The 14413-nt window shown below is 40.2% G+C and overlaps 1 protein-coding gene across 3 annotated transcripts in view; it reads right to left on the bottom strand.

Annotated features, from left to right (window-relative positions):
• Positions 1-231: 231 nt before the first annotated feature.
• The window catches only part of KIAA0232 (KIAA0232 ortholog), a 64758-nt gene continuing 50576 nt past the window's right edge, over positions 232-14413 (bottom strand). The window contains exons 7-9 of one of the 3 annotated variants that reach the window (XM_066548651.1): positions 6867-6948; positions 3852-3949; positions 232-2872 (exon numbers count right to left, since the gene is read on the bottom strand). In XM_066548651.1, the coding sequence (XP_066404748.1) occupies positions 2693-2872; positions 3852-3949; positions 6867-6948 (360 nt within the window). In that variant the 3' untranslated portion in view covers positions 232-2692. Of the gene's footprint in view, positions 2873-3243; positions 3950-6866; positions 6949-14413 lie in introns of those variants that run through there. The other 2 variants (XM_066548652.1, XM_066548650.1) reach the window with 2 other exon arrangements.

The raw sequence follows: 14413 nt of genomic DNA, 5'->3' as shown, positions 1-14413 counted from the left end.
TCCCGTATTACATACCAGTTCTGTAACTGTTATGTGAGAGAGGGTCTGGGTTTGCTTGGGTTTGATTTTTTTTAAAAGGTCTCCTGTTTTCTAAACATGAATTACAGCAATGAAAAGGACTCCCAAATTAGGTATGTCATGCCATTTCTCCAGAATATTTAATGCTTAACTGCATGTTGTATCTATACTATACACATTAGCCGAAGAAAATGAAGACACACACACACACCATCCAATTGTCCTTTTATATTTTTATTCGGTGTTAAGTAACTCCACAAGAAAACAAAATCAGTTACTCTGGTGTACGTGAAATCAGAACAATACAACCACTTGAAGCAAAAAGTAGAAACAAATTTCAGCCCAGGAATGGAAAACTGATACTTCAATGCTATGGATATGCAATGCGCTTCATCCCACAGTGCGGTTCAGCGTATGCCAACCTTTAATGCTCTCGTTGTTGTTATTGTTGTTGGTGTGTGTTTCTATCCATATAGAAAAACTAAAAACCACACTTCAACTCTCACTGAAAGCCTTAGAGCTTTAGCCATTAAACTATGAAAACGAGTAAAGACAATTTGTTATTGCCCAAGCTCAAGATAGGATTTTATTTTCCCCAAAGGTGCTGGGATCATTACATGCCACAGTGTAACTATGAGCAACACCTTTGTTACTTTTGAGCCCTTTCTTACCAAGGAAGAAGCTCTAGCCAGAATTAACTGAGCTGAAGTTTGTGTTTGAAATATGTCCACTTGGTCACTTCCTGTTCTCAAATGAATTCTATTCCATTCTTCACTGCAGTGATTTGAAGAATTTGTGTGTAAAGTTCTTTTTTCCTTTCATGTTACAGTTAACTAGTTTCAGTGCAGGTGCTAAACAACCTCTCAAGGAAGCTCCAGAAGAAAGTAAAATATATAAAATCTATTCAAAGTCTGCAAATAAATTAAGAAAAGAAACTGTAAAGTGTCAAAAGATTTGCTGTATGAATACAAACCCTAAAACATAGTCTAAGAGGAGGACCAAAAGAAAGTCCTTGGATAAGGGCAACCAAGCCAGTTTTAGTAAGGATCTCACCAAAAGCGTTGCACGAAGACCGGCATGGTTTCCCAACCATGTATTTCAATTCTTACACTGTCAATTGAATAAAGGCAACAAAACCCAGTTACTCAGAAAGCATTTCTAGCGCAGAACATATTTCAAAGGCAGTTCAGCTCACATTTCAAACAGCTATGTTTCTTGTGAGGTTTATTGCCTGTCAAAAATAATGGTGAAGCTTTTCAAGTCAGTATTGGACTTTCTGCACTTCCTGGTGTTATAGACATGCTGCGATCGTGTAGACTAGTTAGTTGTCATTTTTTAAACTAGGAGCTGTTAAAAACTCAGAATGTTTAGTTTTGCAAATATTGCTCCTCCTGGTTTATACATTTTGCATAATGTGTTAAAAGCAGAAGGAGTTGATAGTCTTGTACAGATGCAACTTGACAATGTATTGACTTTCTAAGTTAACAAAAGAAAATTTAAAAGCAAGTCACATAAAGCAACAATCACTACTGCAATCACACACGTATGTTGTAAGTCATCACCTTCCCTACCCCCACCCACCACACACATAACTTGCCCCACACATTCTCTCAGAAACACAAAATGAACTACGAGATTTACTAAATTACAGCCACAACAGCAGCTAACTGCAGCAGCCACAGGATTTCTTTCAAGTGAAGCACTGACCCTTTGCATTTAAAACATTGAACACTGAGCATTTTAGAGAGTTTCAGTCATTCAGGCTCAAGTTCAGTTACAGGATGCTTTTGCAGGTTACATGAATGCCTTCATCTGCAACAAGACAACATTCTCATTACTCATTAACAAAATTCACAACAATCCACACATCACCCCAGTGGTTTATTATTTTTGGTGTTACTTTTTGAACTTCTGCCCCACATTGGCAAATTGCTAAAAAGGACAAAAAAAAAAGAAAAAAAGGAAAAAAATAAAACCCACATTGCCTCCATACCTACAAAAAAATCCTTGGCTTCTCCAGTTAGCAAAAATACAAACCATGGTATCCTCAGTGTTGGTTTGTGGGAGGGGGGAATCATAGGATAGAAAACACAGTTTCTGTAAGTCTCTAAAGCACAACCCTGTTGTTCCTACTTCAAAGTTATGAGATTTACTGAATGAAGACTGGACAAGTCATTCATGCTTTTCTCCTGCATTCAGAAAGGCACTGATAGATTACAGTGTTAAGTATTTATCTCCCAGTTCTTAAAGAACAAAGCCTAATGTGCAGAAAGCTGAAGTCTCTGAATAGCAGAAGTAGTTGTAGACACTGCGATGCTAAGAAGATCGTAATAGTGGTAGGGCTACAGTTACGAAAGAAAATAACTGCAATTAAGATGCAAAAAAGCAGTGGTACTACTAAGACAAGCACATGCACATCCATTCTTGATTTGACAACACAATCTAGTCTAGTTCAAATAGCCAAGAATTTAACAGTATTTTTTGGGAAAAAAAATCTTCAACAGGACAGCTGTGTCTTCATCTATAAAATAAGCAAGAAGAGAAAGATAAATACACATCTGAATCCATTAACTGAAGAGGAAACTCAAGTTGTTGTTTTAGAGCTACAGACCCTCAAGAAAGATAGTTTTCCATCTTATGTTACTTTTCAATCATCTGCTCTACTCTGCAGTTTTTACAGTTGAGTTCGAGAAAAAAGCTCCTCCTCACATGGATCAGCCCATTCGCTTCCACCTTCTGAAGCTGTGTCTTCAGAGCTGGAGCTATCACTGGAGTAGATCTTCTTCCTGAAGCCATTTGGTTTTGCCTCAGCATTTAAATCATCTGCACATCTTGCTTCATAAACAGAAGAAACCTAAGGATTTAAACTGACAGTGTTGATGGGGAACAATAAAGAACATGCTTGCTTTTCTCTGGGCTGGGAGGTTATATGGATTTTTAGTTGTCCAAGAGAGATGCCACGATTACAGGGCAAGTCCTCCTCATTCCTGACTTAGTCCACTATGTAGAAAGGACTGCAGAACAGCAGGGAAAAAAGGTGGTGCTTTTATTATTTTTTCCTATTCCTTAATTTTAGGATTTGCATAACACAGCAAGAGAATCAAAAGTGAACTCAGGATGTATCTTTATCACAGTTCATGTTAGAAAAATTACTGTAAAAGTTATCTCCAAAACTTGATAGTAAGTATTAAATAGTAGGAAAACACAGCACAGATCTGACTAAACTTCAAGCAAATGTATTTTAAATATATTTTCATCTGAATGAGTAAAGCCATAGCAAGCATGTCACAATGTTAAACTAAGCACTATCATCACTCTGAAGTTTAAAGTTATATCAATAAACACATGTATACATGAATTTTTTTCCCTAGAGAAAAAACCAGACTTTTTTTGCTTGTAATGAGGACAGTATTCAGCATATATTATCTTTATGTCTTTATTTGCTGGTCCTTTCTGCCCTCATAGTGCACTTCAGCTCACTCTACACTTACTGAAATTAGAAGTTGAAGGAAAAGAAGACTCATGTTTAACACTCATGACAAGCAAATGGCAAGCATTCCCAAAGGAAACTGGCTTTGCTTATCTACTGGAAGTACAGCTGTTTGTACAAAGGGTTGTACTCCCCAAAGTACAACACCCTGAGGAACTTTTAGAAAGATGCTCAAGATGCAGAGGAGGTTAAAAAACAAAGTAAGAGAAGAGAAGCTTTTGAAGGTTCTTGCAGGAATTTCATTTGAGGGTAGACTGAGAACTGTGATGAAAGGAAAGATGCAGTAGCCCACCCTTATAAAATAAGAAAAAAACTTTCTCCCCCAAACCATTGACAAACTTACCATATTAAAATCTAAAAGATGTTCATCATCATTGGATACTTCCTTTACATCTGCAAGTTCTCCTACACCATTCTCTCCCTTGGCATTTGTATAGCACTCTTATATTGTTTTTGTGGGGGTGTTTCAGATGCAAAGGAAGAAAAAACAGAATTGAGGAACACTGTTATTTACATTTACCATAAATTTCAGCATCCAGAGATGTATTCTTGGAATTCACACTCTATGCCACATAAACTCTGTGCTTGTGGGGGTTTTTATGGTCTGACACCCATAAAGAAATCACCATAATACCTCATGGAAATTTCATCAAATCCTACCTGAATAACTAATAGTCAAAGAAGAAGCTACTTAGTTAAGGGAAATACCTAAAATACCAAAGAACAAGTTTTTTTTATGATAAGTGGTTCAGTACATTTTTCAATTCTGATATTGCATTGTGTTCCACATCACTCCTATTTCTATACCCATACTGTATAGACTGAAACAGTAGCCTGCTCCTCACTGAAACTCAAGAACCCCAATTGATGTGAATGGCTATGATTTCTACTTACCAGAGTAAACTTGTATATATAATTTCAACATCTATCATGTAGATAGATACATATGGATCACATGCATCAACACCCACATAATAAAAAGCACCCATACTGAAAACTGGATACAGAAAAAGGTTTGTGGAAGAGTAATGTCAGCTGTGAGGATCAAGTCCCGGGCTTGTTTAAAAACTGAGTCGCACAGAGCAAACCGTGGCTCTGCTGTCCCTGACAAGACATGGCCCTGTCCCTGACAGACACGGCGTTGTCCCTGACACACACGGTGTTGTCCCTGACAGACACGGTGTTGTCCCTGACAGACACGGCGCTGTCCCTGACACACACGGCGCTGTCCCTGACAGACACGGCGCTGTCCCTGACACACACGGCGCTGTCCCTGACACACACGGCGCTGTCCCTGACAGACACGGCGCTGTCCCTGACACACACGGTGTTGTCCCTGACAGACACGGCGCTGTCCCTGACACACACGGCGCTGTCCCTGACAGACACGGCGCTGTCCCTGACAGACACGGCGCTGTCCCTGACATGGTGTTGTCCCTGACACGGTGTTGTCCCTGACAGACACGGCGCTGTCCCTGACACACACGGCGCTGTCCCTGACACACACGGCGCTGTCCCTGACACACACGGTGTTGTCCCTGACAGACACGGTGTTGTCCCTGGCAGACACGGCGCTGTCCCTGACACACACGGCGCTGTCCCTGACAGACACGGTGTTGTCCCTGACACACACGGCGCTGTCCCTGACAGACTCGGCGCTGTCCCTGACAGACACAGTGTTGTCCCTGACACACACGGCGCTGTCCCTGACAGACACAGTGTTGTCCCTGACACACACGGCGCTGTCCCTGACAGACACGGTGTTGTCCCTGACACACACGGTGTTGTCCCTGACACACACAGTGTTGTCCCTGACAGACACGGCGCTGTCCCTGACAGACACGGCGCTGTCCCTGACAGACACGGTGCTGTCCCTGACACACACGGCGCTGTCCCTGACAGACACAGCGCTGTCCCTGACAGACACGGCGCTGTCCCTGACAGACTCGGCGCTGTCCCTGACAGACACGGCGCTGTCCCTGGCAGACACGGCGCTGTCCCTGACACACACGGTGTTGTCCCTGACACACACGGTGTTGTCCCTGACAGACACAGCGCTGTCCCTGACAGACACGGCGCTGTCCCTGACACACACGGCGCTGTCCCTGACAGACACGGCGCTGTCCCTGACACACACAGTGTTGTCCCTGACAGACACGGCGCTGTCCCTGACAGACACGGTGTTGTCCCTGGCAGACACGGCGCTGTCCCTGGCTCTGCATCAGCAGCTCCTGGGCTCAGGCGTGCTGGCCGCCAGGGGGCAGCCCCGGCGCCGCGGCTTTGCGGGGGACCCCGATCCCCCTGTGGGAAGACTGACGGCAGCTCTGAGCGCCCAACTGCTCCTGCACTGGGCACACTTCTACAGCTGGGAGTGAAGTAAAAGTTAAGATGTTCTTGGAAGTCACCCAAACTGTCCTAAACACCAAAGTAAGGCTGTTCTGGAACCAAGAACACAGTTTTAGTTGGTTGCGCTTAAAGCTGTGCTTCAAAAATAATAACTGACTAATCTACTTTCAAACTACTAAGGAACCAGGTCTCAAATCAAAACTTTCTCACCCTGAGCCTGTACTAACAGAAAGCACCAGAGATCCTGTCAATGCAGGATACCAATTCAGAATGGTCTTGTTTAGATTCTTGCTTTGGAGACAGAAAAGGTGAATTGGTATGCAGGCAAAAAAAGCTGTGGGGATTCTTGCCGGTCTACTGAAAACCTGGGCTTGAGTCAGTTGTCAGAAGCTACGGATTCCTGGGAGTGCTGGAAGCACACCTGCTTCTGGTCACAAGCAGCCTGCCTACTAAGACTGGACTTGCTCTCTGTGCAAGACAGAAAAATTCCCAGTCTGTCAGTGTGAAAGGAGTGGGCAAGTGGCGAATCCCTCTCCTTCCCAGCCTCAAAGAGATTCCACACATTCACTGAATAACTGGCATGTTATTTATGCACACCCATAGAAGATAATCATCGTGTTTTCACATTGTTATAGACTTATCTACCTAAGAAGTATTTTTCAGGATGAAACATTAAAAAAGGTAATAAAGTGTTTTCATAATCAGAGATTTCCTGTTTATTTAATTGCAGGCTTTGGAATTAAGTAAATATGTGTAAATGTTAAGATTATTTAAAAACCACTTTCTTTTAAAACCAATTTAGAATCATGCTAGAGATCTACTACAAGTGCAACTGAAGCATCCCAGTTCTCTCTCAGATGACAGATTTTTTTGTGGAAGCTTACTGGTGTGGGTTTTTAAAATACAGACAGTAAATCCAATTCATCTGCAGCAATTCTAATCCATAACAAGAAGCATTTCATTCTAATATGGGTGCAACAGAAGGTTAGTTCTAACAGGCAGAGGTGCTTACCTTCACACTGTGATGCAGGAAAAAGGGGAGAATAGAGCGCCTTTTCCCACCAGCATTGCTTTTCCTGGCTGCCACTCATTTTCTGCAGATTAGTATTCAATATAGGAAAGTGTTTAGAAAATAATCACATTTCATTTTGCCATAAATAATATACTTACATGTAGAGGAGGAAATTCTGGTATTACAATGAATTTTCCTAAGTCTTACAGGTCACACTGCTCAAGTTGTAACATTAATGGGAAATGACTGTCAAACTACAGTGGAACATCCATTCTCTGAACTCTTACAGCCAATATGAGCTCCATGCTGGGGCTCAGACTTTGCCCATGCAGAGTTACACAAATACAGAAAAAAATTTTAATTCCAGCCCTACACTTTATAATCTAGAGAGAGCTACCCAAGAGATAGAAGTACGGTGAAATGTTAGCCAACATGACAAACATTTCATTGTAACACAAGACAGAGAAGACAGAGGACAAAAATTGGCAAAATTTCATGTTTAAAGTTTGGGAGGATGAATTGGCAGAACCATTACTCAATGGAAAAACACAAAATTAGAGAATTATGTGTCAACATGAGGAAAAAGAGGTTATGAGGATGATCAATGATTTGTCTTTATGGTAGAAGTAATCCATTCACTAAGACTGACAAAATTCTCTCCCTTTCCCCATATTTTAATGCTAGTTTAATTTTACCAGAGGTCTTTCCTTATGACATTGATGGACATGGCTAAAATAGCAAGGGCTTGTCACAACACACATGCCCCCAGTTTCACTGGGGTCCCTCAGGTAACCCCATTAGCGTTCAAAAGATTATGCCACCTTGTAACATCCTCTATAGATATTAGAATGATTCAAAAAACAAACAACAGTGCAGATGCCTACAACAAACATTAACAAATGAGCTTCAACACTGACTTTCTAGCCAGCTTCCTCCTCAGTAAACTTGAGAATGTTTAAACATGCAAGATTAATAAACATCCTTTTGTTCCTCCTTAACCTGCTGTAAAACTACACACCCATAGAACTTAAACTGACAAACACTCACTCCTTAATAAAGAGAAGCCCCTCTCAAACCAAAGGAGTGACTCAAGAGTGCTGTATTTAGAGACATGTCCTAGATTCAACTTATTTGAACTTATCCATGCTGGTTTCCTGTCATAAGACCCAGGAACAGTCATTTTGGAACCACCCTCCAAAAATTCAAACTCTTAATTCCAGAAAAAAAAATTCTTAGGAACTTAAACCATCAGTTGGTGTCTTTTTTTAACACTAAAAAAAAAAGAAGCAGCTCAAGGGTATAAGCAGGACATAGTAAGAAATATGTGCATTTACAAATACATTCAATCATGGAAGCCACACTCTGTGCTGATTATAGATAGAGGCATCTAAACTCCACAGGCACAATGTATTATTAACTTCAAAGTCTCTCCCCTGCTGCTGTCACACCTGCACATGGGATAAGCTGCATGAACCCCAGCAGGTACTGGCAAAGCCAGCTTGAGTCTGGCAGGGCACAAGGAGCTGCAGCAGCTTTGCTTCCGAGGCTCAGGCAGCAGCAGAGCTCAGCCCCTGATCTGGGATGGCTCCATGGCTGAACCAGCACTGGCTGCTTCAGCCCCCCTGTGCTTCCATCACACCCTGACACATGGAGAGCTGGGGCAGGTCACAGAGAGCTCCCAGCTCATTGCTGAATTTCTGTTTGGGAGGGGATAGAGGACACTTTTAATGTCCATTTCATACATTTGCAGAAGAAAAGTTTTTTCCTACAGTTGCTTAAGTGTTTCCTAGAAATGCAGTCTCACATTGTGAAATTTTCTGTGAATCAAAGAGGCACTCCCAATCAGGAAATACAAAATACCTACTCCCAAATAGCACAAGTCTACCTTCCTTTGCTGGCAATCTTTCCTTTTGAAAACAAGATTTTCAATTTATGTCTCCTTCTCCTCCTCTTATGTCTCCTTCTCCTCCTCTTTCACACGCACTCCTATACACTTCCAGTGTTTTATGAAAAGTTTTATTAAGTTTTCCAACTAACCATCTAAATAGCTACTATTATTTAGAATGGTGATAATAAATATTGTGACTGGAAGTCTCTCCTCTCTGAAACCATTCATATTCATTTTACTTTATTCTTAAGTTAAACTCATAGACAGCAAGGCAAAACCAGCTACAATACTGTTTGAATCCCAGTTTTGCTGCAGGTCAGAGAGAAAACTGATGGGTTTCCTTTCTGGTTTTAAAGCTAGGCATAGAGTAACTGAGAGTAACTTCTCCCAGACTATTAGATACTAATTTGAAAACACCATCACTGACCCGCTGTACTGCTTCAGAACGCTTGCTGACAAGGATCATGGCTGACAAGGGTAACAAAAGGCTTGAAAAATGTGAACAGAATAAGCACTAAAGCCTCAGTATGGGCTGAATGAATATTATCAGAAGTGTTACAACTGACAGAAAAAAATCATATTAATCTGTAAGCAAATATTTCTTTCAACCTGCTCCACAAGCCCTTACTATCAGGAAGAATACAACACATGAATAATTCAGAAGCCAAAGCAGCAATGAACCCATTGATTCCCATTCCAAAAGATGAGGCCCTAATTTTAGTTCATCAGCCACCCAGTGAAGATACACTTGGCTCAAGAAGCCAGTCACAAATGAACAAAGGGAGCTGAGTCTAGACTTTATATTCTTAAAACCTATTTGGCAGTAACCTCATTGTTGAATTTTACTGAAAATATATGTGGAAAGGACTCTATGAGATAATCTAGCCTCTACTCTTGCACAAAGCTGGAATCAACTACAATGCACGATTCTTACGTTCAGTCTCATCAAAGCAGAATTTCCACTTCTTCCCTAAAAAATAACTGAGCCTGACAGTATGCTCCTTGTCTGGTTACAATTCTTATTCCTCAATTTCCTTTAGTGTGATTTAAGGTAATCACATCCAGTTCCTTTGTGTTTACTGGAGCCTACAGAGAGCATAGCTTTTCCCTTATCTCCTCTAACTATGAACACGGCTTCTGCAAAACTGCTGCCTCTGCTCAGTCTCCCTTATTTGAGAAGAAACACCCCCAGTTCCTTCACTCTGTTTTCCTAAGTAGTGACCTTTGTGTTTTCTCCTCAAGACATCCTTCCTCACACAAGGAGCCTAGTACTTCAGCAGAGCAACTCTGCTCTTACAGAAGGGTATTCCTGTTCAAGGATCTCCATGTTGCTGTCTTTTGCAGTGTATCATTCCTGATATACACTCAACTATGATGTATTTGAAAATGCTTTTCTGTCTCACATCACTTCCTCACCTGTCACTCCTCCCACAGTGTTTGTAAAGAGGGTTATTATTTTCTGTAGAAATTTTAGTTGACCCAGCAGTATTGCATTTTATGTTTCAGATACTATTCAGATTTAAAAACTTTTTGATTCTAATCCCATCTTCCAGTGTACCTGCAGAACTTCCCAGTTTGTTATTATCAGGGATTTTCATAAACATGCCACATACTAAAAAAAAAAAATCATCTCTGTTGTCCTCTAGTAAGCCATTGACTGTTATTTTGAGAGTGCAATCTTTCTCCTAAACTAATACTTGGAAACTTCCTGTTACTGACACATTTGGGCCATTTACAGTTTAAAGTACAGTTTAGACAATTTAAGAGGGTCATTGGTTCCATTTTCCCTGAGTTCCATTTTCCTCTTTAAAAACAAGATTTGCTTCTTTATGTATTTTCTATCTTCCATGTGTTTTCAAACAAGTATTCTAGTAGGCTTTTCTGAAATTAGTTGCTGCTCTTCATGATACTCAGGTTAATACTGCAGTGACTAACTGAAACATTGTAATATCTGTATTTTCATTAACAATGACAATAGATGCACTAATCAATACTGTGGCTATTAAATTTTCATAGCTTTCCAAGCTTGCTAGTTCTGTTTATCAAATATCTTTCTGTCATCGTTCTGTTTCTGATTTACTTCTAAAACTTTCAGGTGTACCAAATCTTTTTTACTTGCTTTGTTTAAACCTTGGGGTTTTTCCCCTCATGATTTTTAAACTGCTATTGTGAACTCTATCTTTTTAAAGTCCTTTCATACAATCCCTTCAATATCTCTGCAAAATAATGTTCTCATAATTAGAAGGTTAGAGCTTAAGAGTCTTTGTAGGTGTTTTCATCACCTGCCATGATCAGCACTTACCAAGGACTATCTGGCCCAGTCAGGTCTTAGGTAACCCTCAAATTACTCACTATTTACAGTCAGTCCTTTGCTTTGCATGTGGATGACTCTACATGCTCTTTCTCCACTTGATTTCCCTGATTTTAAGGCACACAGTAGACACCTCCAAATTTTGTCTCCCACCTACCACTACCTGGATTTATGACTGTTTACCTTCTACCCTGCTGACCTCAGAACCAACGTTTATAAATCACCCCTCTTCCCTTCCTCTCTTGACAGCCCTTTCTAACAGGGTTATGCACTTCCACTGCACTACTCCACTCCAGCACAGAACCTCGCCAAATTCAAGGCCAATTCAGTCATGAGATACACAAACACAGTTTTTGTCAGTAGAATTTCCTCATCCCCAAAACCAGTGTCTCAGGCATGTTCAGACCTTAAAACCCCAGAGGTCCTTTTATTTATCTCAAGGACCAGACAGGATGAGCATTCTTTAAGCACACCTGCTGGATTGGAGCCCATATAAAATGTGTTGACAGGAGATGCAGTGTTGGTATATTCACAGGCCATTAACTGGTGCAGACTGTGTACTTACCCATGACTCCACAGCTAAACAGCAGGAGCATTTACTCAGAAGAAAAAGGACTGTACTTTGGCGGGGCAAGGGAGCTGTGTTTGTGGGGTCTTATGTAGTTGTTTGGGTGGCATTTGCTGGTGGTTTTTTGTAGAGGTTGTTTGGTTTGGACTTTAAAAAAAAATTGTTTTGTTGGTTTCATTTTGTTGTTGATTTGATTTTAGGTTTTTTTAATCTTATGGCTAGATATATAAATATCATTCATGTTTGAAAAAATTCTGCAGGAGCTGTTTGCAAATTCCTGCTGCAAAATACACTGTAATTCTAAAACAAGTGCTCTAATATAGAAGGTAAGAGGGAGGAAACTGAACCAGATTCTCCTACAGTCTTGTTCATAAATAGGAGGTATTTAGAGATGTGTGTTTCCACAGCACATATATAACTCAAGTTTAAGTGATGCAAAACAGAATGTGTTACTATTACACTGTGGTTTATATTAGTATTTTCACATTCATTATTTATGCAAAAATACTGGAAGTACCTCAGAACACAACTCAAACTTTACATTAGATGACTGAGTTAAACAATGACTTTCATTTCTGTCCAAAGTCAAGCATAGAAACACAGAAGGTTTCATTTAAAAAAAAAATCTTTACAAATATTGATCTATACTAATAAATCCACACCACAGTGCCTGCTTTTCCCCCATGCATGTATGTGTGGGGTGTCCATGAAAAAAGTTGTTCCTAGACGGTCCTAATTCTAGGTATTTTATATTGATTTAGCTTAATGCTCATGAAAATAAATAATATCACTCTTAAAAAGAAAAAAGCTCACACACATCTTTTACAGACATTTAAGCACAATAAGAAATTTAAATACATGCTCTTGAGCCCAAAAGTCAATTACCTTCAGACTCCAACTCAGGTGCTTAGAAAAGCCTGGAGTGTGCACACACCTTCTTGAGACATGGTAGACAGAGGGGGACAAGTTAACCCAGGCTGTCTGAGCTTAGGGGGTAATCAAGCTCCCCAAGCCCCCCAGGAAGAGCTGAATTGCAAACCAAACTGGAGTCTAGACTGCTGAGAGGGTTGTTGGCCTTCTCAGTGGTTTATCACTTTGAAACTATGAAAATGCCTACAAAATCATGTGACCTGAGCAAGGGAAGCAGTAAGTTTTCCTCTTGCACTAAGGAACTCAAATGAAATGAAATACCAGGGCTTTCTGAACACTGTTCGCTACCAGAAGACCTTTTACAAGCCTCAGAGCTACCATAAGCTATGGTACCACTGTATATACCAGCCACTTACTAGTTTCTTGAATGGATAAGTGGTTGAAGTGAAGATGAGAATAAGCAACCTCACAGAGCACTACGCATCCAGAAAGAAGATCTGACAAGGGCTGGAAGGAACTTCAGGCTCTTGCTGTCACAAATAACTGTAAAATCACTTGTTCATTCATTATGCCCTACTGCATGATGAAGTTAGATTTCACTTACTCCTGGTAAAAGGCAATTCCAGAATCTGTTCTGACTTACAGTCTAAGTTCGTTAAGTTTTTTGATGACTCTTTCTGCAAGGCCTGGCACAAACACAGAAACTTCCCAAACTCCAGTATAGCTTTTTGAAGCCACTTCTCTGTTAACCTAACAGAGCTGCAGGAACCAAGATGTCTAGAAAGGGTCTGGAAAAGTCACAAACTTGATTCTCTTGTGCAAGCAGCAGATATCAACTTACTGATGCTGGGAAAAGAAGCAATTAATTTAAAGAAGGATGAGAGAAGAAACAAATAAGGAAGAAGGAAAATAAGAAAGTCTGATTTTGTTAAACAAAAAGGTGAGATTTAGTTTTAGCAAGAGAAAGGTTAGCTTGCCTATGTATGAGTTAATGTTTCAACTTATAACTTGAGAAATATGCAATTGCACAACACAAGCTAGGTGCAACTCTTCAGTTGAAAATGGAAAAACTTCCTCCAAATGTAAATACTACAATTGCTGAGTATGTGCAAGAGGAGGCTGAAGAGGAAAAGAAAATGTACAATGTAAGGAAAAGAAAATGTAAGATGTAACTTATAGCTATCCAGACAATATCTCTGGGCTGGCCACACATCTAATTCATTTTGATAGTTAAATGTTTCTAGTCAAGAACAGAGGGAGCTCAAAGCAAGAAAAACTCAGGGTATTTTTGGCTAGAAAGGAATTTTTATCTTGATTGTTACTTAACTTATGGCTACTATAATCAGAAAGAAACCTCTGAGCTTAACCCACAGTTATGCTGAGGCTTTCTTACGGTACTGTGGTAGCGAGGGATATTTTGCATCCATGTTTTATTTCTTTTTGGCTCTATGCTGACAATTAAGCCTTTTTACAAGTCTTTCTTTGCTGAAGTTTACATCCAGTAGTTCAACTCCAAATTCTTCTACTTGAAGAAACGATATTGAAAAGACTGACTTCAGAACTTTTTCTTCAGAATTTTAAAATATGTTTGAATCAAAATCAGTAATATTTCATTACTCAAAATTTATGCACATTTTAACATTTTATATGTAAATCAGATAACCTAAAAACCTAAGGTAAACAGATTTTTAAAGTCACATGAGTGTACACATGCATATATTTCTAAAGGTATGCAAGATGACACCAAAATACCTGAAGATGGCTAATTTTTCACAGAATCACAGAACGACTGAGGTTCAAAAGGAACTCTGGAGGTCATCACATCCAACTCCCCCTGCTCAAGCTGGGCCCAGTAGAGCAGGCTGCCCAGGACCTTGTCCAGATGTCTTTTGAAATCTCCAAGGATGGAG

The sequence above is a fragment of the Molothrus aeneus genome, chromosome 4 (assembly GCF_037042795.1).
Source record: "Molothrus aeneus isolate 106 chromosome 4, BPBGC_Maene_1.0, whole genome shotgun sequence".
NCBI lineage: Eukaryota > Metazoa > Chordata > Aves > Passeriformes > Icteridae > Molothrus > Molothrus aeneus.
This window is presented reverse-complemented; position numbering and strand designations above follow the sequence as displayed.